This window comes from Salmo salar, chromosome 05, assembly GCF_965601325.2.
Source record: "Salmo salar chromosome 05, fSalSal1, whole genome shotgun sequence".
Taxonomy (NCBI): Eukaryota; Metazoa; Chordata; class Actinopteri; order Salmoniformes; family Salmonidae; genus Salmo; species Salmo salar.
This window is the reverse complement of record NC_138295.1, coordinates 94,868,257-94,892,688: the sequence shown is the minus strand read 5'-3', so window position 1 is coordinate 94,892,688 and position 24,432 is coordinate 94,868,257. Positions and strand designations below refer to the sequence as shown.

At 43.9% G+C, this 24,432-nt stretch overlaps 1 protein-coding gene across 1 annotated transcript in view; it reads left to right on the top strand.

The window, feature by feature from the left end:
- LOC106606155 (CUB and sushi domain-containing protein 3) overlaps positions 1–24,432 on the top strand; it is a 540,034-nt gene that overhangs the window by 303,837 nt on the left and 211,765 nt on the right. Inside the window, exons 36-39 of the mRNA XM_082975995.1 lie at positions 10,612–10,736; positions 10,944–11,040; positions 12,187–12,291; positions 19,565–19,683. Of these exons, the coding sequence (XP_082832121.1) occupies positions 10,612–10,736; positions 10,944–11,040; positions 12,187–12,291; positions 19,565–19,683 (446 nt within the window). The remainder of the gene's footprint in view (positions 1–10,611; positions 10,737–10,943; positions 11,041–12,186; positions 12,292–19,564; positions 19,684–24,432) is intronic.

The window sequence follows — 24,432 nt, the reverse complement described above, 5'->3', positions numbered from 1 at the left end:
ATTTCTTTTGATTTTCCCATGATGTCAAGCAAAGAGGCACTGAGTTTGAAGGTAGGCCTTGAAATACATCCACAGGTACACCTCCGAGTGACTCAAATGATGTCAATTAGTCTATCAGAAGCTTCTAAAACCATAACATAATTTTCTGGAATTTTCCAAGCTGTTTAAAGGCACATTCAACTTGGTGTATGTAAACGTTTGACCCACTGGAATTGAGATACAGTGAATTATAAGTTAAATAATCTGTCTGTTAACAATTGTTGGAAAAATTACTTGTGTCATGCACAAAGTAGATGTCCTAACCGACTTGCCAAAACTATAGTTTGTTAACCTCTTACATCTAGACGTTCCGCTAGCGGAACACCTGCTCCAATATCCAATGATAGGCGTGGCGCGAATTACAAATTACTCAAAAATACAAAAACTTCAATTTTTCAAACATATGACTATTTCACAGCATTTTAAAGACAAGACTCTCCTTTATCTAACCACACTGTCCGATTTCAAAAAGGCTTTACAGCGAAAGCAAAACATTAGATTATGTCAGCAGAGTACCAAGCCAGAAATAATCAGACACCCATTTTTCAAGCTAGCATATAATGTCACAAAAAACAAAACCACAGCTAAATGCAGCACTAACCTTTGATGATCTTCATCAGATGACAACCCTAGGACAATATGTTATACAATGCATGCATGTTTTGTTCAATCAAGTTCATATTTATATCAAAAAACAGCTTTTAACATTAGCATGTGACGTTCAGAACTAGCATACCCCCCCGCAAACATCCGGTGAATTTACTAAATTACTCACGATAAACGTTCATAAAAAACATAGCAATTATTTTAAGAATTATAGATACAGAACTCCTCTATGCACTCGATATGTCCGATTTTAAAATAGCTTTTCGGTGAAAGCACATTTTGCAATATTCTCAGTAGATTGCCCAGCCATCACGGCTAGCCATTTAGACACCGACCAAGTTTAGCCCTGATCAAACTCCGATTTACTATTACAAAAGTTTCATTACCTTTGTTGTCTTCGTCAGAATGCACTCCCAGGACTGCTACTTCAATAACAAATGTTGGTTTGGTCCAAAATAATCCATCGTTATATCCGAATAGCGGCGTTTTGTTCGTGCGTTCCAGACACTATCCGAAATGGTAAAGAAGGGTCGTATTCCATTACCGTACTTTGAAGCATGTCAACCGCTGTTTAAAATCAATTTTTATGCCATTTTTCTCGTAGAAAAGCGATAATATTCCGACCAGGAATCTCCTTTTCGGCAAACAGAGGAAAAAATCACAAAGACGGGGGCGGCCAGGTCACGCGCCTAAGCTCACAGTCCCTTGATCGGCCACTTGAGAAAGGCGATAATGTGTTTCAGCCTGGGGCTGGGATGATGACATTCAGGTTTTTCCCGGGCTCTGAGCGCCTATGGACGACGTAGGAAGTGTCACGTTAGAGCAGAGATCCTTAGTAAAAGATAGAGATGGCAAAGAAGTTCCAGAAATGGTCAGACAGGCCACTTCCTGTAAAGGAATCTCAGGTTTTGACCTGCCATTTGAGTTCTGTTATACTCACAGACACCATTCAAACAGTTTTAGAAACTTTAGGGTGTTTTCTATCCATATATAATAAGTATATGCATATTCTAGTTACTGGGTAGGATTAGTAACCAGATTAAATCGGGTACGTTTTTTATCCAGCCGTGAAAATACTGCCCCCTAGCCATAAGAGGTTAACAAGAAATATGTGGACTGGTTGAAAAATTAGTTTAATGACTCCAACCTAAGTGTATGTAGACTTCGACTTCAACTGTACATACACATTAGAATACAAAAACACAGTCATGGTAAGCACAAATAAAAAATTACAATTCACCAAGAAAAAAACAGTTTACATTCATCCACGAATAAATCCCCAATCAATACTTTAAATTGACCAAACGGCACCAGAACATCAATCAGTATTAATTTTGGATCTGTCGTCCCAGAGTCTGTTTTTAACTGTAGACATGTTTTCCATCGTCTCCAGGGACGACTGGTTACCCATAATGTCAAGCCCTGGATGGAATTATTTTATAGGCTACCAAGGGTGGCCAATCATCCTCCAGGAGAGCCTTAAAGGGGCGGTGTTGTATTTTGAGACAGGAGGTATGAAAGAAGCCAATAGGCAGAGTATAGACTACATTTCTGTCTGATTCTCTATGGTAAAAATATAGTAATGCATTTTATCGTGTAACGTGGTTCCTTGCATCATACAATTATGTAAAAAATAGTGTCACAAAAAAAAATACTGTCCTACTTGTCCAAAGGACAAGTAGCTAAAAAAGTGAATATCAAAACCTTGTCCCAAACTGTATACAGGTTCATACATATGAATGTACATCATCTGGTGCTCGTGTTAGCATTCATCTCTTCATTGAAGGTTTAACATGTCATCTGTCAAAGGATGTGTGACAAGACGTCCTGAAGGGTACCCTATAGTGATGAAGGCTGCACCCTATTCCCTATTAAGTGCACTAAGTGACGTAAGGGCTCTGTTCAAACGTAGTGCACTACAGATAAGAGCTGGGCGATATCGACAAAAATCCATATTGCAATAAAATGGACTGAATTATAACAATAACAATAAATTGAATGATAAGTTAATAACTTATATGTGTAGCATAGTTATGTTTGATATTACCCATATCATTTCTACTACTCTGAATGTTGGAGCTATCAGTTGGACCCATTTTAACAATCACCCATATTAGCAAATGTATTTCATTTCAAACTGAACATTTCTCTAGTAAGACCCTGTAGGTTGTTTATGGTAAAATGAAGGATATCAGCAAATGTCCACGATAATTGGTCGGTTTGGTCGTTGGCAATCATTGTTGGTTTATAGTCCCAGCTCTACACAGATGCAGGAGCTTAATTTGACATGTTTCTCAAAGCAGGAAAATAATCCTGCAGCAACAGGAAATGTGAATTATTACATGGATTATAATGAATGGACTTTTTTTTGTAGAGGTTTGATACATTTTTAGCTAGGACAAATCAAGTCTAAAATGTTTAAGTGTAAATTACAAACTTTAGAAACCTTTTAGAACCTAGAATACACTCGAGTTTCTTGCAACAACAACAAGATGATCAAATTTAAGATCCAACACCTGTATGTAGGGAATAGGGTGCCATTTTGGACGCAGCTATAGTGATTATGGCAGAGATCGATAGTTGTATGAAGCACAGGAAGAGGCAGGCATCATCATCAAGTCTGCTTCACCTGAGGAGTGTAGTGAGGGGATGAATAGTGAAGTCGCTTTCTGTGATTTGTCACAGCGTGTGTCTCTGTGTGGGAGTAGTGAAGAGGATATTGTCTGTAAAATATTGATGAGTTTGAAATTGCAGTGAACTGGATTAGGGGCAATAATTACATATGTGAGCTCCTACATGCAGCATGGCTCAACGACACACTGAGGCAGGAGAAATCATGCTGTGGGTTTATATACTGTCCTCTGTACATCCTGACTGGTTGTTGTGGTAGAGACAGGCTGTATGTAGACATCTCAGTGGTTGTCTGTAGACTACCCCTGTTTGTCCTTGGTGTGGTAGAGACAGGCTGTATGTAGACATCTCAGTGGTTGTCTGTAGACTACCCCTGTTTGTCCTTGGTGTGGTAGAGACAGGCTGTATGTAGACATCTCAGTGGTTGTCTGTAGACTACCCCTGTTTGTCCTTGGTGTGGTAGAGACAGGCTGTATGTAGACATCTCAGTGGTTGTCTGTAGACTACCCCTGTTTGTCCTTGGCAGACAGGCATCGGGCTGTTTATGACTGAAGGAGGCGTCTCAAACGGCACCCTATTCCCTATGTAGTGCACTGCTTCTGACCAGAGCCCTGTGGCTTTCCCTGTGGCTTTCCCTGTGGCTTTCCCTGTGAGTTTCCTTGTGAGTTTCCCTGTGAGTTTCCTTGTGAGTTTCCCTGTGAGTTTCCCTGTGGGTTTCTCTTGGGTATTGACAGCTCTGCTCTCTACTGAGGTTAGCTGGTGAATACAACAGCTGGCCAACATTCAACCAGGCAGTATTGACCTCCTCCACAGGGAACAACCAGGCAGTATTGTCCTCCTCCACAGGGAACAACCAGGCAGTATTGTCCTCCTCCACAGGGAACAACCAGGCAGTATTGACCTCCTCCACAGGGAACAACCAGGCAGTATTGACCTCCTCCACAGAGAACAACCAGGCAGTATTGACCTCCTCCACAGGGAACAACCAGGCAGTATTGTCCTCCTCCACAGAGAACAACCAGGCAGTATTGACCTCCTCCACAGGGAACAACCAGGCAGTATTGACCTCCTCCACAGAGAACAACCAGGCAGTATTGACCTCCTCCACAGAGAACAACCAGGCAGTATTGACCTCCTCCACAGGGAACAACCAGGCAGTATTGACCTCCTCCACAGGGAACAACCAGGCAGTATTGACCTCCTCCACAGGGAACAACCAGGCAGTATTGACCTCCTCCACAGAGAACAACCAGGCAGTATTGACCTCCTCCACAGGGAACAACCAGGCAGTATTGACCTCCTCCACAGAGAACAACCAGGCAGTATTGACCTCCTCCACAGGGAACAACCAGGCAGTATTGACCTCCTCCACAGGGAACAACCAGGCAGTATTGACCTCCTCCACAGGGAACAACCAGGCAGTATTGACCTCCTCTACAGGGAACAACCAGGCAGTATTGACCTCCTCCACAGAGAACAACCAGGCAGTATTGACCTCCTCCACAGGGAACAACCAGGCAGTATTGACCTCCTCCACAGGGAACAACCAGGCAGTATTGACCTCCTCTACAGGGAACAACCAGGCAGTATTGACCTCCTCCACAGGGAACAACCAGGCAGTATTGACCTCCTCCACAGGGAACAACCAGGCAGTATTGATCTCCTCCACAGAGAACAACCAGGCAGTATTGACCTCCTCCACAGGGAACAACCAGGCAGTATTGACCTCCTCCACAGGGAAACAAAAGAACCATCTCGTTTCTCTCCTCTCTTATCCTGGATAAGATGGAAGAGGCATTTCTATTCAGGGAACATTCCCATGACATCATCACGTGTTCCATTGTTGAGGTATTTCTACTCAGGGAACATTCACATGACATCATCACGTGTTCCATTGTTGAGTCATTTCTATTTACGGAACATTCCCATGACATCATCACGTGTTCCATTGTTGAGTCATTTCTATTTACGGAACATTCCCATGACATCATCACGTGTTCCATTGTTGAGTAAATTCTATTTACGGAACATTCCCATGACATCATAACGTGTTCCATTGTTGAGGTATTTCTACTCAGGGAACATTCCCATGACATCATCACGTGTTCCATTGTTGAGTCATTTCTACTCAGGGAACATTCCCATGACATCATCACGTGTTCCATTGTTAAAAGGAGAGTATATGTAAAATGTCATTATCATTAGTCCCTGTTATTCTGATATCTGTCGTGAAATGAAATGATTAAGCAACTGGTGACAGTAGACAACAGAACAACTGCTAGGATTTTAGTTATCGCTCTAAAGCAACACATTGTATTCTTTCAGATGAAAAATAGTATATAGTGTTTTTTTTATCCGTGGTTGATGGATGTCTGTTCTGTTTGAACAACAATAGGCCTTACAGCTGTTCATATTGTAATGTGCAGTAGCGGACGTTCAAATATTAAGGTAGAGGTGGTACGTCACATGCTTTGATCTGTGCTGTAAAAATATATAGCTACAGTGAAAGAAAAAAGTATTTGATCCCCTGCTGATTTTGTACGTTTGCCCAATGACAAAGAAATGATCAGTCTATAATTTTAATGGTAGGTTTATTTGAACAGTGAGAGACAGAATAACAACAACAAAAATCCAGAAAAACGCATGTCAAAAATGTTATAAATTGATTTGCATTTTAATGAGGGAAATAAGTATTTGACCCCCTCTCAATCAGAAAGATTTCTGGCTCCCAGGTGTCTTTTATACAGGTAACGAGCTGAGATTAGGAGCACACTCTTAAAGGGAGTGCTCCTAATCTCAGTTTGTTACCTGTATAAAAGACACCTGTCCACAGAAGCAATCAATCAATCAGATTCCAAACTCTCCACCATGACCAAGACCAAAGTGCTCTCCAAGGATGTCAGGGACAAGATTGTAGACCTACACAAGGCTGGAATGGGCTACAAGACCATCGCCAAGCAGCTTGGTGAGAAGGTGACAACAGTTGGTGCGATTATTCGCAAATGGAAGAAACACAAAAGAACTGTCAATCTCCCATGGCCTGGGGCTCCATGCAAGATCTCACCTCATGGAGTTCCAATGATCATGAGAACGGTGAGGAATCAGCCCAGAACTACACGGGAGGATCTTGTCAATGATCTCGTCAATGATCTCAAGGCAGCTGGGACCATAGTCACCAAGAAAACAATTGGTAACACACTACGCCGTGAAGGACTGAAATCCTGCAGCGCCCGCAAGGTCCCCCTGCTCAAGAAAGCACATATACATGCCCGTCTGAAGTTTGCCAATGAACATCTGAATGATTCAGAGGACAACTGGGTGTAAGTGTTGTGGTCAGATGAGACCAAAATGGAGCTCTTTGGCATCAACTCAACTCGCCGCGTTTGGAGGAAGAGGAATGCTGCCTATGACCCCAAGAACATCATCCCCACCGTCAAACATGGAGGTGGAAACATTATGCTTTGGGGGGGTTTTACTGCTAAGGGGACAGGACAACTTCACCGCATCAAAAGGACGATGGACGGGGCCATGTACCGTCAAATCTTGGGTGAGAACCTCCTTCCCTCAGCCAGGGCATTGAAAATGGGTCGTGGATGGGTATTCCAGCATGACAATGACCCAAAACACACAGCCAAGGCAACAAAGGAGTGGCTCAAGAAGAAGCACATTAAGGTCCTGGAGTGGCCTAGCCAGTCTCCAGACCTTAATCCCATAGAAAATCTGTGGAGGGAGCTGAAGGTTCGAGTTGCCAAACGGCAGCCTCGAAACCTTAATGACTTGGAGAAGATCTGCAAAGATGAGTGGGACAAAATCCCTCCTGAGATGTGTGCAAACCTGGTGGCCAACTACAAGAAACTTCTGACCTCTGTGATTGCCAACAAGGGTTTTGCCACCAAGTACTAAGTCATGTTTTGCAGAGGGGTCAAATACTTATTTCCCTCATTAAAATGCAAATCAATTTATAACATTTTTGACATGGGTTTTTCAGGATTTTTTTGTTGTTATTCTGTCTCTCACTGTTCAAATAAACCTACCATTAAAATTATAGACTGATCATTTCTTTGTAAGTGGGAAAACATACAAAATCAGCAGGGGATCAAATACTTTTTTCCCTCACTGTATGTTCCTATATCCACACTAGCAAATCACTTCGAATGCCTGCCCAATACATTGCAATGTGGATATTGGAGAGCCTATGGCCTGGAATCGGTTGTGATCCTCTGAGGTTTATAATGAGCTCCTGGGACCAGCAGGAGATCTACAGTAATCGGTTGTGATCCTCTGAGGTTTATAATAAACTCCTGGGACCAGCAGGAGATCTACAGTAATCGGTTGTGGTCCTCTGAGGTTTATAATGAACTCCTGGGACCAGCAGGAGATCTACAGTAATCGGTTGTGATCCTCTGAGGTTTATAATGAACTCCTGGGACCAGCAGGAGATCTACAGTAATCGGTTGTGATCCTCTGAGGTTTATAATAAACTCCTGGGACCAGCAGGAGATCTACAGTAGTCAGAAGGGCTGGGGTGAACGGATCACAAATGATGGATGGATGAAACCCATGAATGGATGGATATGAGATGGTGGGATGCATGGATGAGTAACCCTCCATAAAACAAGGAGAACAACAGGTGGCTGGGGTGAATGGATGATGGACAGATAATGGATGGATGGATGAAGCCCCATGGATAGATGATGATGAGATGGAGGGATGCATGGATGAACCCTGGTCTCCATAGTGACGGAATAGGAGGTCACCTTGGGCTCCATGGTGATGGAATAGGAGGGAAAATATGCTGAATTGTTAGTGTTCCATTGTTGTGTAATGAAGCATCACCATAACAGAACGGTAGAGCAGCACAGGATGTCTGTTTGGACAGCTACACATGACTGACGAGTCCATTCTATCCAGTTTCCAGTCAGACATTTAGGATTTAGATCATGTCTAGTATATTCCCTCACTGTCTGGCTGGTGCTGTCCTTCATGTTAACCCTGCCTGGAGAGGCTTTTTGGTTTGACATGCATATCTTAGAGCGGCCCAACCTAGAAAACAACGTGTCCAGCCTCTTCTAGGGGCTCCCGAGTGGCCCTGCAACTCAGTGCTAGAGGCATCACTTGGTTTTTCATATCTCACTCTTCCTTACCTTGTGTGTGTGTGTGTGTGTGTGTGTGTGTGTGTGTGTGTGTGTGTGTGTGTGTGTGTGTGTGTGTGTGTGTGTGTGTGTGTGTGTGTGTGTGTGTGTGTGTGTGTCTCTTTGGTGTAATGTCTCTCCCTTCCTTACGTTGTCTCATGTCTCTGGGTGACTCTTCTCTCCCCCTGGTGTCTGGGTGACTCTTCTCTCCCCTGGTGTCTGGGTGACCCTTCTCTCCCCCTGGTGTCTGGGTGACTTGTCTCTCTCTCTTCTCTCCCCCTGGTGTCTGGGTGACTTGTCTCTCTCTTCTCTCCCCCTGGTGTCTGGGTGACTCTTCTCTCCCCCTGGTGTCTGGGTGACTTGTCTCTCTCTCTTCTCTCCCCCTGGTGTCTGGGTGACTTGTCTCTCTCTCTTCTCTCCCCCTGGTGTCTGGGTGACTTGTCTCTCTCTTCTCTCCCCCTGGTGTCTGGGTGACTTGTCTCTCTCTTCTCTCCCCCTGGTGTCTGGGTGACTTGTCTCTCTCTCTTCTCTCCCCCTGGTATCTGGGTGACTTGTCTCTCTCTCTTCTCTCCCCCTGGTGTCTGGGTGACTTGTCTCTCTCTTCTCTCCCCCTGGTGTCTGGGTGACTTGTCTCTCTCTCTTCTCTCCCCCTGGTGTCTGGGTGACTTGTCTCTCTCTCTTCTCTCCCCCTGGTGTCTGGGTGACTCTTCTCTCCCCCTGGTATCTGGGTGACTTGTCTCTCTCTCTTCTCTCCCCCTGGTGTCTGGGTGACTTGCCTCTCTCTTCTCTCCCCCTGGTGTCTGGGTGACTTGTCTCTCTCTCTTCTCTCCCCCTGGTGTCTGGGTGACTCTTCTCTCCCCCTGGTGTCTGGGTGACTTGTCTCTCCCCCTGGTGTCTGGGTGACTTGTCTCTCTCTCTTCTCTCCCCCTGGTGTCTGGGTGACTTGTCTCTCTCTCTTCTCTCCCCCTGGTGTCTGGGTGACTCTTCTCTCCCCCTGGTATCTGGGTGACTTGTCTCTCTCTCTTCTCTCCCCCTGGTGTCTGGGTGACTTGCCTCTCTCTTCTCTCCCCCTGGTGTCTGGGTGACTTGTCTCTCTCTCTTCTCTCCCCCTGGTGTCTGGGTGACTCTTCTCTCCCCCTGGTGTCTGGGTGACTTGTCTCTCCCCCTGGTGTCTGGGTGACTTGTCTCTCCCCCTGGTGTCTGGGTGACTTGTCTCTCTCTTCTCTCCCCCTGGTGTCTGGGTGACTTGTCTCTCTCTCTTCTCTCCCCCTGGTGTCTGGGTGACTTGTCTCTCTCTTCTCTCCCCCTGGTGTCTGGGTGACTTGTCTCTCTCTCTTCTCTCCCCCTGGTATCTGGGTGACTTGTCTCTCTCTCTTCTCTCCCCCTGGTGTCTGGGTGACTTGTCTCTCTCTCTTCTCTCCCCCTGGTGTCTGGGTGACTTGTCTCTCTCTCTTCTCTCCCCCTTATGTCTGGGTGACTTGTCTCTCTCTCTTCTCTCCCCCTGGTGTCTGGGTGACTTGTCTCTCTCTCTTCTCTCCCCCTGGTGTCTGGGTGACTCTTCTCTCCCCCTGGTGTCTGGGTGACTTGTCTCTCTCTCTTCTCTCCCCCTGGTGTCTGGGTGACTTGTCTCTCTCTTCTCTCCCCCTGGTGTCTGGGTGACTCTTCTCTCCCCCTGGTGTCTGGGTGACTTGTCTCTCTCTTCTCTCCCCCTGGTATCTGGGTGACTTGTCTCTCTCTCTTCTCTCCCCCTGGTGTCTGGGTGACTTGTCTCTCTCTTCTCTCCCCCTGGTATCTGGGTGACTTGTCTCTCTCTCTTCTCTCCCCCTGGTGTCTGGGTGACTTGTCTCTCTCTTCTCTCCCCCTGGTGTCTGGGTGACTTGTCTCTCACTCTTCTCTCCCCCTTATGTCTGGGTGACTTGTCTCTCTCTCTTCTCTCCCCCTGGTGTCTGGGTGACTTGTCTCTCTCTTCTCTCCCCCTGGTATCTGGGTGACTTGTCTCTCTCTCTTCTCTCCCCCTGGTGTCTGGGTGACTTGTCTCTCTCTTCTCTCCCCCTGGTGTCTGGGTGACTTGTCTCTCTCTCTTCTCTCCCCCTTATGTCTGGGTGACTCTTCTCTCCCCCTTATGTCTGGGTGACTTGTCTCTCTCTCTTCTCTCCCCCTGGTGTCTGGGTGACTTGTCTCTCTCTTCTCTCCCCCTGTGCAGTTCCCTGTGGAGGGCTGCTGACATCTCGTAAGGGAACCATCCTTTCTCCTGGTTACCCAGAGCCCTACGCCAACTATCTCAACTGTATCTGGAAGGTCTCTGTGCCAGAGGGAACAGGCATCCAAGTGAGAGATGCAGCACGAAACGTTATGAATATAATGTTGGAAAGTTTTGATAGTTAAAAGGGTTTAAGAATTAAACTTTCATGGAATTCTATCTTAGAATGGGAATTTGCTAAAATGTATCCCATTATTGATGAGGCAACTGTTTTATTCAACTTAGATTAAAAACAAAGTGTACTCTTAAATGTATTTCTTCGTTCTTTTCTTCAGATCCAGGTCATAACCTTTGCCACGGAACACAACTGGGACTCCTTGGACTTTTTCGACGGCGTCGATGGCAACGCTCCAAGGCTTGGCAGCTACTCAGGTGAAACAACCTCCAGAATTTGTCTTTTAAAGCTCCCATTTTGGAATTGATAATAATGTCTGATCGGAATACTCAGTAAAAGTACGTATGGATACGACGGGAGACAACATTTGACATGCTCTTTGAGAAAAGTTCTCAGAATCTCCAACGGCGCAGTTCAAGGAAATGAAGAAAGGACTGACTGACTCCCTCTGACTTGCCTAGTAAAATAAACGTTAAATAGAAAATAAAAATAAATAGTCTTTACCTGACGAAGAAGACCTGACTGGCTGTAGTCTTCACCTGATGAAGAAGACCTGACTGGCTCTAATCCACCTGATGAAGAAGACCTGACTGGCTGTAGTCTTCACCTGATGAAGAAGACCTGACTGGCTGTAGTCTTCACCTGATGAAGAAGACCTGACTGGCTCTAGTCTTCACCCGATGAAGAAGACCTGACTGACTCTAATCCACCTGATGAAGAAGACCTGACTGGCTCTAGTCTTCACCTGATGAAGAAGACCTGACTGACTCTAATCCACCTGATGAAGAAGACCTGACTGGCTCTAGTCTTCACCCGATGAAGAAGACCTGACTGACTCTAATCCACCTGATGAAGAAGACCTGACTGGCTCTAGTCTTCACCTGATGAAGAAGACCTGACTGACTCTAATCCACCTGATGAAGAAGACCTGACTGACTCTAATCCACCTGATGAAGAAGACCTGAGTGGTGGAAACAGTGTCAAATAAATCTATCTAATAGGACTTAATAAATAAATATTCAGCACCTGCTCAGAGACAATTGATGTGTGTAGGACAGGGATCTCCAACCATGTACCTAGAGAGCTGACCTCCTGTAGGTTTTATCTCCAACCCTGTTCCTGGAGAGAGACCATCCTGTAGGTTTTAACTCCAACCCTGTTCCTGGAGAGATACCCTCCTGTAGGTTTTAACTCCAACCCTGTTCCTGGAGAGAGACCCTCCTGTAGGGTTTAACTCCAACCCTGGTGAGATCCCTGGTGTAGTGTATTTTATGATATTTTCCTATTGACTGTCTCCATGGGTATGTTCTACGTTCCAGTCACATACAGTATGTGTCTTTCTCTCCTGGAAACCCTTCCTACTGTAACTCCCACTTGACTGTCTCCGTGGGTATGTTCTGTAGGTACGACCATCCCCCAGCTCCTGAACAGCACCTCCAACAACATCTACCTGACCTTCCAGTCCGACATCAGTGTGTCTGCAGCAGGCTTCCACCTGGAGTATACAGGTATGAAGAGATACACCTAGCTATAGGCTGGTCCTAGATCAGTTGTAATCTGGAGTATACTGGAATGAAGAGACACAGCGAGCTATAGGCTGGTCCTAGATCAGGTGTAATCTGAGGTATACTGGTATGAAGAGACACAGCTAGCTATAGGCTGGTCCTAGATCAGGTGTAATCTGAGGTATACTGGTATGAAGAGACACAGCGAGCTATAGGCTGGTCCTAGATCAGGTGTAATCTGAAGTTTACTGGTATGAAGAGACACAGCTAGCTATAGGCTGGTCCTAGATCAGGTGTAATCTGTAGCTGTAATTGTTGCAAAAGTTGGCTCTACAAAGTATTGACTTTGGGCGGGGTGAATAGTTATGCACGCTCAAGTTTTCAGTTTTTTTGTCTTATTTCTTGTTTGTTTCACAATAAAAAATATTTTGCATCTTCAAAACGGTAGGCATGTTGTGTAAATCAAATGATACGAACCCTTTTCCCCCCCCAAAAAATATCAATTTTAATTCCAGGTTGTAAGGCAACAGAATTAGGAAAAATACCAAGGGGGGTGAATACTTTCGCAAGCCACTGTATATATTTTCTTTAGACCAGAGGAAACAGCACTTCCAGCACCATCTGGTCTCCCATCCAGGGACCGACCAGAACCAATCCTGTTTAGCTTCAGATGCAAACTAGCAGTGGGATTCAGGGTGGTATGCTGCTGGCCTTATTCTTAAAAAACGTTAATGGGGTACAAAATTATTTCATGATGTGTCAATAGCACAGAGTTAATGAACAGACATGGAATAAGTACTTGCTTTTGTAGTGGAAGTAGTATTTTACAGTGTTATGGGTGGAATGCTGCTGGTTTTCATGCCATTATGGCAGGGTTTAACCAAGTCCTCTGATTATCGTTGTCATGTCATTATGGCAGGGTTTAACCAAGTCCTCTGTCTGATGATGTCATGCCATGATGACAGGGTTTATCCAAGTCCTCTGTCTGATGATGTCATGCCATGATGACAGGGTTTAACCAAGTCCTCTGTCTAACGACGTCATGCCATGATGACAGGGTTTAACCAAGTCCTCTGTCTAACGACGTCATGCCATGATGACAGGGCTATTCAACTAGTGGACCTAGAGGGTCAAAGTACTGCTGGTTTTATTTTCTAGTGTTTTGGTCCTCCAGGACCTCCAGGACTGGTGTTGACAAGCCTAGCTGGATGTGCTTCAGCCATCTCATCTCACTAGTGCTGTCATGCCATCAGAGGAGTTGGCTAAAGGACACCCAGGGTTCCAGATGGGACCAGGCTAACTGAGCTCATCCACCGTCCCTGCCTGTCTGCCTGTCTGCCTGTCTGCGCTGTCTGCGCTGCCTGCTGTCTGGATGCCTGGATGCCTGTCTGTCTGTCTGTCTGTCTGCCTGGATGCCTGTCTGCCTGTCTGCCTGTCTGCCTGGATGCCTGTCGGCCTGTCTGTCTGCCTATCTGTCTGTCTGCCTGTCTGCCTGTCTGCCTGGATGCCTGTCTGTCTGCCTGTCTGCCTGTCTGCCTGGATGCCTGTCGGCCTGCCTGCCTGTCTGTCTGTCTGTCTGTCTGTCTGTCTGTCTGTCTGTCTGTCTGTCTGTCTGTCTGTCTGTCTGTCTGTCTGTCTGTCTGTCCGTCTGTCTGTCTGTCTGTCTGTCTGTCTGTCTGTCTGTCTGTCTGTCTGTCTGTCTGCGCCTATCCCTCTGAGTGGGGAACTGTAACCCTCTGACCACAGGTCTCTCACTAACACCAGCCACTCTCCTCAACATCTGTCTCACATCACCTTTAACCCTGTGTCCCACCTTCCCCCAAACTCAGAGATAAACATACTTTATATTCAGATGCTATCATCACCTGTCTCCCACAACATCTCACCACGGCCAACCTCTCACAGCCCCGATCGGTCCATCTCAGTCTCTCAGCACCTCTAACCCTGTATACCACTCTCCCACAGTCTACCACCTGTAGAGATCAACATGTATTACAACGCTCTCACTAAGTCTACTCCCCGCTCTCCTCAGCCTCTGGCCTGTCTGTCTCTCAGTGGGTTGTTCTATCCCTAAAGCTTCTTAACCGTAAAAATACATTTTACAGTATATTTCACGAATCACTCTCTTCACCCCTCTCCCACATCAATCTCTTCAGCCAATCAGTCTCCTCAGCCCTCTCCCACATCAATCTCTTCAGCCAATCAGTCTCCTCAGCCCTCTCCCACATCAATCTCTTCACTCTCTCACCCCCTCCTTACCACAGCATGTTACCACTCTCCCCCACATGCCCAACGCTCTCCACACCATGACTACCAGGAGTAGGAATATCCATATATAACAGCCTGCTGAGATGATTGACAGCATACTGTTCTGAACACCTTCTGAACTCTTTTGGTTTATTTCTGTTCACCACCTATAGTCTCTCACCACTCTGTTCACCACTCATAGTCTCTCACCACTCGGTTCACCACTCATAGTCTCTCACCACTCTGTTCACCACTCATAGTCTCTCACCACTCTGTTCACCACTCATAGTCTCTCACCACTCTGTTCACCACTCATAGTCTCTCACCACTCTGTTCACCACTCATAGTCTCTCACCACTCTGTTCACCACTCATAGTCTCTCACCACTCTGTTCACCACTCATAGTCTCTCACCACTCTGTTCACCACTCATAGTCTCTCACCACTCGGTTCACCACTCATAGTCTCTCACCACTCTGTTCACCACTCATAGTCTCTCACCACTCTGTTCACCACTCATAGTCTCTCACCACTCTGTTCACCACTCATAGTCTCTCACCACTCTGTTTACCACTCTGTTCACCACTCATAGTCTCTCACCACTCTGTTCAGCACTCATAGTCTCTCACCACTCTGTTCACCACTCTGTTCACCACTCATAGTCTCTCACCACTCTGTTCACCACTCATAGTCTCTCACCACTCTGTTCACCACTCATAGTCTCTCACCACTCTGTTCACCACTCATAGTCTCTCACCACTCTGTTCACCACTCATAGTCTCTCACCACTCTGTTTACCACTCATAGTCTCTCACCACTCTGTTCACCACTCATAGTCTCTCACCACTCTGTTCACCACTCATAGTCTCTCACCACTCTGTTTACCACTCATAGTCTCTCACCACTCTGTTCACCACTCATAGTCTCTCACCACTCTGTTCACCACTCATAGTCTCTCACCACTCTGTTTACCACTCATAGTCTCTCACCACTCTGTTCACCACTCTGTTCACCACTCATAGTCTCTCACCACTCTGTTTACCACTCATAGTCTCTCACCACTCTGTTCACCACTCATAGTCTCTCACCACTCTGTTTACCACTCTGTTCACCACTCATAGTCTCTCACCACTCTGTTTACCACTCAGTCTCTCACCACTCTGTTTACCACTCATAGTCTCTCACCACTCTGTTTACCACTCTGTTCACCACTCATAGTCTCTCACCACTCTGTTTACCACTCTGTTTACCACTCATAGTCTCTCACCACTCTGTTTACCACTCATAGTCTCTCACCACTCTGTTTACCACTCTGTTCACCACTCATAGTCTCTCACCACTCTGTTTACCACTCTGTTTACCACTCATAGTCTCTCACCACTCTGTTTACCACTCATAGTCTCTCACCACTCTGTTTACCACTCATAGTCTCTCACCACTCTGTTTACCACTCTGTTCACCACTCATAGTCTCTCACCACTCTGTTTACCACTCTGTTTACCACTCATAGTCTCTCACCACTCTGTTTACCACTCATAGTCTCTCACCACTCTGTTTACCACTCTGTTTACCACTCACAGTCTCTCACCACTCTGTTTACCACCTATAGTCTCTCACCACTCTGTTTACCACTCATAGTCTCTCACCACTCTGTTTACCACTCATAGTCTCTCACCACTCTGTTTACCACTCTGTTCACCACTCACAGTGTCTCACCACTCTGTTTACCACCTATAGTCTCTCACCACTCTGTTCACCACTCATAGTCTCTCACCACTCTGTTCACCACTCTGTTTACCACTCTGTTCACCAGTCTGCTCACCACTCTGTTCACCACCTCATAGTCTCTCACCACTCTGTTCACCACTCATAGTCTCTCACCACTCTGTTTACCACTCTGTTTACCACTCTGTTCACCACTCTGTTCACCACTCTGTTTACCACCTAAAGTCTCTCACCACTCTGTTTACCACCTATCAGTCTCTCACCTCTCTGTTCACCACTCACAGACTCCATCTCCACTCCTGTCACCCCTCTGCTCACCACTCTCTGACCACCCTCAGTATTCCTATAAGGAGTATTAACTACCTATCATCTCTCAGTATTCCTATAAGGAGTGTTAACTACCTATCATCTATCAGTATTCCTATAAGGAGTATTAACTACCTATCATCTCTCAGTATTCCTATAAGGAGTGTTAACTACCTATCATCTATCAGTATTCCTATAAGGAGTATTATAACTACCTATCATCTCTCAGTATTCCTATAAGGAGTATTAACTACCTATCATCTATCAGTATTCCTATAAGGAGTATTATAACTACCTATCATCTCTCAGTATTCCTATAAGGAGTATTATAACTACCTATCATCTCTCAGTATTCCTATAAGGAGTATTAACTACCTATCATCTATCAGTATTCCTATAAGGAGTATTATAACTACCTATCATCTATCAGTATTCCTATAAGGAGAATTATAACTACCTATCATCTCTCAGTATTCCTATAAGGAGTATTAACTACCTATCATCTATCAGTATTCCTATAAGCAGTGTTAACTACCAATCATCTCTCAGTATTCCTATAAGGAGTATTATAACTACCTATCATCTCTCAGTATTCCTATAAGGAGTATTAACTACCTATCATCTATCAGTATTCCTATAAGGAGTATTATAACTACCTATCATCTATCAGTATTCCTATAAGGAGTATTAACTACCTATCATCTATCAGTATTCCTATAAAGAGTATTATAACTACCTATCATCTATCAGTATTCCTCTAATGAGTATTATAACTACCTATCATCTCTCAGTATTCCTATAAGGAGTATTAACTACCTATCATCTATCAGTATTCCTATAAGGAGTATTATAACTACCTATCATCTCTCAGTATTCCTATAAGGAGTATTAACTACCTATCATCTATCAGTATTCCTATAAGGAGTATAATAACTACCTATCATCTCTCAGTATTCCTATAAGGAGTATTAACTACCTATCATCTATCAGTATTCCTATAAGGAGTATTATAACTACCTATCATCTATCAGTATTCCTATAAGGAGTATTAACTACCTATCATCTATCAGTATTCCTATAAAGAGTATTATAACTACCTATCATCTATCAGTATTCCTCTAATGAGTATTATAACTACCTATCATCTCTCAGTATTCCTATAAGGAGTATTAACTACCTATCATCTATCAGTATTCCTATAAGGAGTATTATAACTACCTATCATCTCTCAGTATTCCTATAAGGAGTATTAACTACCTATCATCTATCAGTATTCCTATAAGGAGTATAATAACTACCTATCATCTCTCAGTATTCCTATAAGGAGTATTATAACTACCTATCATCTCTCAGTATTCCTATAAGGAGTATTATAACTACCTATCATCTCTCAGTATTCCTATAAGGAGTATTATAACTACCTATCATCTCTCAGTATTCCTATAAGGAGTATTATAACTACCTATCATCTCTCAGTATTCCTATAAGGAGTATTATAACTACCTATCATCTCTCAGTATTCCTATAAGGAGTATTATAACTACCAATCATCTCTCAGTAATCCTATAAGGAGTATTATAACTACCTATCATCTCTCAGTATTCCTATAAGGAGTATTATAACTACCTATCATCTCTCAGTATTCCTATAAGGAGTATTAACTACCTATCATCTATCAGTATTCCTATAAGGAGTATTATAACTACCTATCATCTATCAGTATTCCTATAAGGAGTATTATAACTACCTATCATCTATCAGTATTCCTATAAGGAGAATTATAACTACCTATCATCTCTCAGTATTCCTATAAGCAGTGTTAACTACCAATCATCTCTCAGTATTCCTATAAGGAGTATTATAACTACCTATCATCTCTCAGTATTCCTATAAGGAGTATTATAACTACCTATCATCTATCAGTATTCCTATAAGGAGTATTATAACTACCTATCATCTCTCAGTATTCCTATAAGGAGTATTAACTACCTATCATCTATCAGTATTCCTATAAGGAGTATTATAACTACCTATCATCTATCAGTATTCCTATAAGGAGTATTAACTACCTATCATCTATCAGTATTCCTATAAAGAGTATTATAACTACCTATCATCTATCAGTATTCCTCTAATGAGTATTATAACTACCTATCATCTCTCAGTATTCCTATAAGGAGTATTAACTACCTATCATCTATCAGTATTCCTATAAGGAGTATTATAACTACCTATCATCTCTCAGTATTCCTATAAGGAGTATTAACTACCTATCATCTATCAGTATTCCTATAAGGAGTATAATAACTACCTATCATCTCTCAGTATTCCTATAAGGAGTATTATAACTACCTATCATCTCTCAGTATTCCTATAAGGAGTATTATAACTACCTATCATCTCTCAGTATTCCTATAAGGAGTATTATAACTACCTATCATCTCTCAGTATTCCTATAAGGAGTATTATAACTACCTATCATCTCTCAGTATTCCTATAAGGAGTATTATAACTACCTATCATCTCTCAGTATTCCTATAAGGAGTATTAACTACCTATCATCTATCAGTATTCCTATAAGGAGTATTATAACTACCTATCATCTCTCAGTATTCCTATAAGGAGTATTATAACTACCTATCATCTCTCAGTATTCCTATAAGGAGTATTAACTACCTATCATCTATCAGTATTCCTATAAGCAGTGTTAACTACCAATCATCTCTCAGTATTCCTATAAGGAGTATAATAACTACCTATCATCTCTCAGTATTCCTATAAGGAGTATTATAACTACCTATCATCTCTCAGTATTCCTATAAGCAGTGTTAACTACCAATCATCTCTCAGTATTCCTATAAGGAGTATTATAACTACCAGTTCCATACTGTACTCTACTGTTTTGAATGGTTGGTGTTTGTTTCTATGTTCCTGTACTGATCTTGATGTGCAGACAAGTGATTGCTATTCCCATGTGTGTGTTTTGACTCTGTCCTAAGCAATAGGTTTGGATTCATGCCCAGAACCTCAGCACCCCCTCAACGGTGTCAATGTGGGCCAGCGCTTTACTGTGGGGGACATGGTTTCCTTTCAGTGTGACCAAGGCTACTCTCTGAAGGTTAGCACAAATACACACACACACACACACACACACACACACACACACACACACACACACACACACACACACACACACACACACACACACACACACACACACACAGACACACACAGACACACACACACACACACACACACACACACACACACAGACACACACACACACACACACACACACACACACAGACACACACACACACACACACACACACACACACACACCACACACACACACACCACACACACACACACACACTTGTTCTGTTACCTTCAGGTAGGTTTTGGTTTTGCTAGGGCGGTTTAGGGTTGGCCAATGGTGGATGTACGTAAGCATCTGCCCTTTGCTGCAGAATCTTGCCGGTTTGAATCCAGCGATAGAAACTTGCCTAACTTAACTTAACTTAACTTAGCCTAACTTAACTTAACTTAACTTAACTTGCCTAACTTAACTTAACTTTAAAACACTTTGAAATTTGACATTTTGGAAAAACATAGATGGAGGTCTAACTCTGACGTGAGAGCTTGTTGGGACCCTATTTCCTACGTAGTGCACTATTTTGAGCAGGGCCCACAGGACTCTAGTTCACTATAGAGGGAATAGGGTTCCATTTGGGACACAGACCATGTCTGATGTAGAGCTGCCAGGTTAGATATGCAGACCCAGGGAATACCCTGAAGGTTGAAGTGAAACACACACACACACACACCGAGTGTGTTAGGATAAATACGTGAGCGTGTGTGTGTGTGTGTGAATGCTCGTGCGTGTGTGTCTGTAAGTGTGTGGGTGTGTTTTTATGCGTGCGTGCGTGGGAGGTTAAACTGTAACAGTTTCCCGTTCCCTCTGTCAGTAGTTAGTGATAACAGTTTCCTGTTCCCTCTGTCAGTAGATAGTGGTGATAACAGTTTCCTGTTCCCTCTGTCAGTAGATAGTGGTGATAACAGTTTCCCGTTCCCTCTGTCAGTAGTTAGTGATAACAGTTTCCCGTTCCCTCTGTCAGTAGATAGTGGTGATAACAGTTTCCTGTTCCCTCTGTCAGTAGATAGTGATAACAGTTTCCCTTTCCCTCTGTCAGTAGATAGTGATAACAGTTTCCTGTTCCCTCTGTCAGTAGATAGTGGTGATAACAGTTTCCCTTTCCCTCTGTCAGTAGATAGTGGTGATAACAGGTTCCTGTTCCCTCTGTCAGTAGATAGTGGTGATAACAGTTTCCTGTTCCCTCTGTCAGTAGATAGTGGTGATAACAGTTTCCTGTTCCCTCTGTCAGTAGATAGTGGTGATAACAGTTTCCCGTTCCCTCTGTCAGTAGATAGTGATGATAACAGTTTCCTGTTCCCTCTGTCAGTAGATAGTGGTGATAACAGTTTCCTGTTCCCTCTGTCAGTAGATAGTGGTGATAACAGTTTCCTGTTCCCTCTGTCAGTAGATAGTGGTGATAACAGTTTCCTGTTCCCTCTGTCAGTAGATAGTGGTGATAACAGTTTCCTGTTCCCTCTGTCAGTAGATAGTGATGATAACAGTTTCCTGTTCCCTCTGTCAGTAGATAGTGGTGATAACAGTTTCCTGTTCCCTCTGTCAGTAGATAGTGGTGATAACAGTTTCCTGTTCCCTCTGTCAGTAGATAGTGGTGATAACAGTTTCCCTTTCCCTCTGTCAGTAGATAGTGGTGATAACAGTTTCCTGTTCCCTCTGTCAGTAGATAGTGGTGATAACAGTTTCCTGTTCCCTCTGTCAGTAGATAGTGGTGATAACAGTTTCCTGTTCCCTCTGTCAGTAGATAGTGATAACAGTTTCCTGTTCCCTCTGTCAGTAGATAGTGGTGATAACAGTTTCCTGTTCCCTCTGTCAGTAGATAGTGGTGATAACAGTTTCCCGTTCCCTCTGTCAGTAGATAGTGGTGATAACAGTTTCCTGTTCCCTCTGTCAGTAGATAGTGGTGATAACAGTTTCCTGTTCCCTCTGTCAGTAGATAGTGGTGATAACAGTTTCCTGTTTCCTCTGTCAGTAGATAGTGATGATAACAGTTTCCTGTTCCCTCTGTCAGTAGATAGTGGTGATAACAGTTTCCTGTTCCCTCTGTCAGTAGATAGTGATAACAGTTTCCTGTTCCCTCTGTCAGTAGATAGTGGTGATAACAGTTTCCTGTTCCCTCTGTCAGTAGAGTGATAACAGTTTCCTGTTCCCTCTGTCAGTAGATAGTGGTGATAACAGTTTCCCGTTCCCTCTGTCAGTAGATAGTGGTGAAAACAGTTTCCTGTTCCCTCTGTCAGTAGATAGTGGTGATAACAGTTTCCTGTTCCCTCTGTCAGTAGATAGTGGTGATAACAGTTTCCCGTTCCCTCTGTCAGTAGATAGTGGTGATAACAGTTTCCTGTTCCCTCTGTCAGTAGATAGTGATAACAGTTTCCTGTTCCCTCTGTCAGTAGATAGTGATGATAACAGTTTCCTGTTCCCTCTGTCAGTAGATAGTGATAACAGTTTCCCGTTCCCTCTGTCAGTAGAGAGTGATAACAGTTTCCTGTTCCCTCTGTCAGTAGATAGTGGTGATAACAGTTTCCCGTTCCCTCTGTCAGTAGATAGTGGTGATAACAGTTTCCTGTTCCCTCTGTCAGTAGATAGTGGTGATAACAGTTTCCTGTTCCCTCTGTCAGTAGATAGTGGTGATAACAGTTTCCCGTTCCCTCTGTCAGTAGAGAGTGGTGATAACAGTTTCCTGTTCCCTCTGTCAGTAGATAGTGGTGATAACAGTTTCCTGTTCCCTCTGTCAGTAGATAGTGGTGATAACAGTTTTCTGTTCCCTCTGTCAGTAGATAGTGGTGATAACAGTTTTCTGTTCCCTCTGTCAGTAGATAGTGGTGATAATAGTTTCCCGTTCCCTCTGTCAGTAGATAGTGATAACAGTTTCCTGTTCCCTCTGTCAGTAGATAGTGGTGATAACAGTTTCCTGTTCCCTCTGTCAGTAGATAGTGGTGATAACAGTTTCCTGTTCCCTCTGTCAGTAGATAGTGGTGATAACAGTTTCCCGTTCCCTCTGTCAGTAGATAGTGATAACAGTTTCCTGTTCCCTCTGTCAGTAGATAGTGATAACAGTTTCCTGTTCCCTCCGTCAGTAGATAGTGATAACAGTTTCCTGTTCCCTCTGTCAGTAGATAGTGGTGATAACAGTTTCCTGTTCCCTTTGTCAGTAGATAGTGGTGATAACAGTTTCCTGTTCCCTCTGTCAGTAGATAGTGATAACAGTTTCCTGTTCCCTCTGTCAGTAGATAGTGGTGATAACAGTTTCCTGTTCCCTCTGTCAGTAGATAGTGGTGATAACAGTTTCCCGTTCCCTCTGTCAGTAGATAGTGGTGATAACAGTTTCCTGTTCCCTCTGTCAGTAGATAGTGGTGATAACAGTTTCCTGTTCCCTCTGTCAGTAGATAGTGGTGATAACAGTTTCCTGTTCCCTCTGTCAGTAGATAGTGGTGATAACAGTTTCCCGTTCCCTCTGTCAGTAGATAGTGGTGATAACAGTTTCCTGTTCCCTCTGTCAGTAGATAGTGGTGATAACAGTTTCCTGTTCCCTCTGTCAGTAGATAGTGATGATAACAGTTTCCCGTTCCCTCTGTCAGTAGATAGTGGTGATAACAGTTTCCTGTTACCTCTGTCAGTAGTTAGTGATAACAGTTTCCTGTTCCCTCTGTCAGTAGATAGTGGTGATAACAGTTTCCCGTTCCCTCTGTCAGTAGATAGTGGTGATAACAGTTTCCTGTTCCCTCTGTCAGTAGAGTGATAACAGTTTCCCGTTCCCTCTGTCAGTAGATAGTGGTGATAACAGTTTCCTGTTCCCTCTGTCAGTAGATAGTGGTGATAACAGTTTCCTGTTCCCTCTGTCAGTAGATAGTGATGATAACAGTTTCCCGTTCCCTCTGTCAGTAGAGTGGTGATAACAGTTTCCTGTTCCCTCTGTCAGTAGAGAGTGGTGATAACAGTTTCCTGTTCCCTTTGTCAGTAGATAGTGGTGATAACAGTTTCCCGTTCCCTCTGTCAGTAGATAGTGGTGATAACAGTTTCCCGTTCCCTCTGTCAGTAGATAGTGGTGATAACAGTTTCCCGTTCCCTCTGTCAGTAGAGTGATAACAGTTTCCTGTTCCCTCTGTCAGTAGATAGTGGTGATAACAGTTTCCCGTTCCCTCTGTCAGTAGATAGTGGTGATAACAGTTTCCCGTTCCCTCTGTCAGTAGAGTGATAACAGTTTCCTGTTCCCTCTGTCAGTAGATAGTGATGATAACAGTTTCCTGTTCCCTCTGTCAGTAGATGGTGATAACAGTTTCCTGTTCCCTCTGTCAGTAGATAGTGATAACAGTTTCCTGTTCCCTCTGTCAGTAGATGGTGATAACAGTTTCCTGTTCCCTCTGTCAGTAGATAGTGATAACAGTTTCCCGTTCCTTCTGTCAGTAGATAGTGGTGATAACAGTTTCCTGTTCCCTCTGTCAGTAGATAGTGGTGATAACAGTTTCCTGTTCCCTCTGTCAGTAGAGTGATAACAGTTTCCTGTTCCCTCTGTCAGTAGATAGTGGTGATAACAGTTTCCCGTTCCCTCTGTCAGTAGATAGTGGTGATAACAGTTTCCTGTTCCCTCTGTCAGTAGATAGTGGTGATAACAGTTTCCCGTTCCCTCTGTCAGTAGATAGTGGTGATAACAGTTTCCTGTTCCCTCTGTCAGTAGATAGTGATGATGACAGTTTCCCGTTCCCTCTGTCAGTAGAT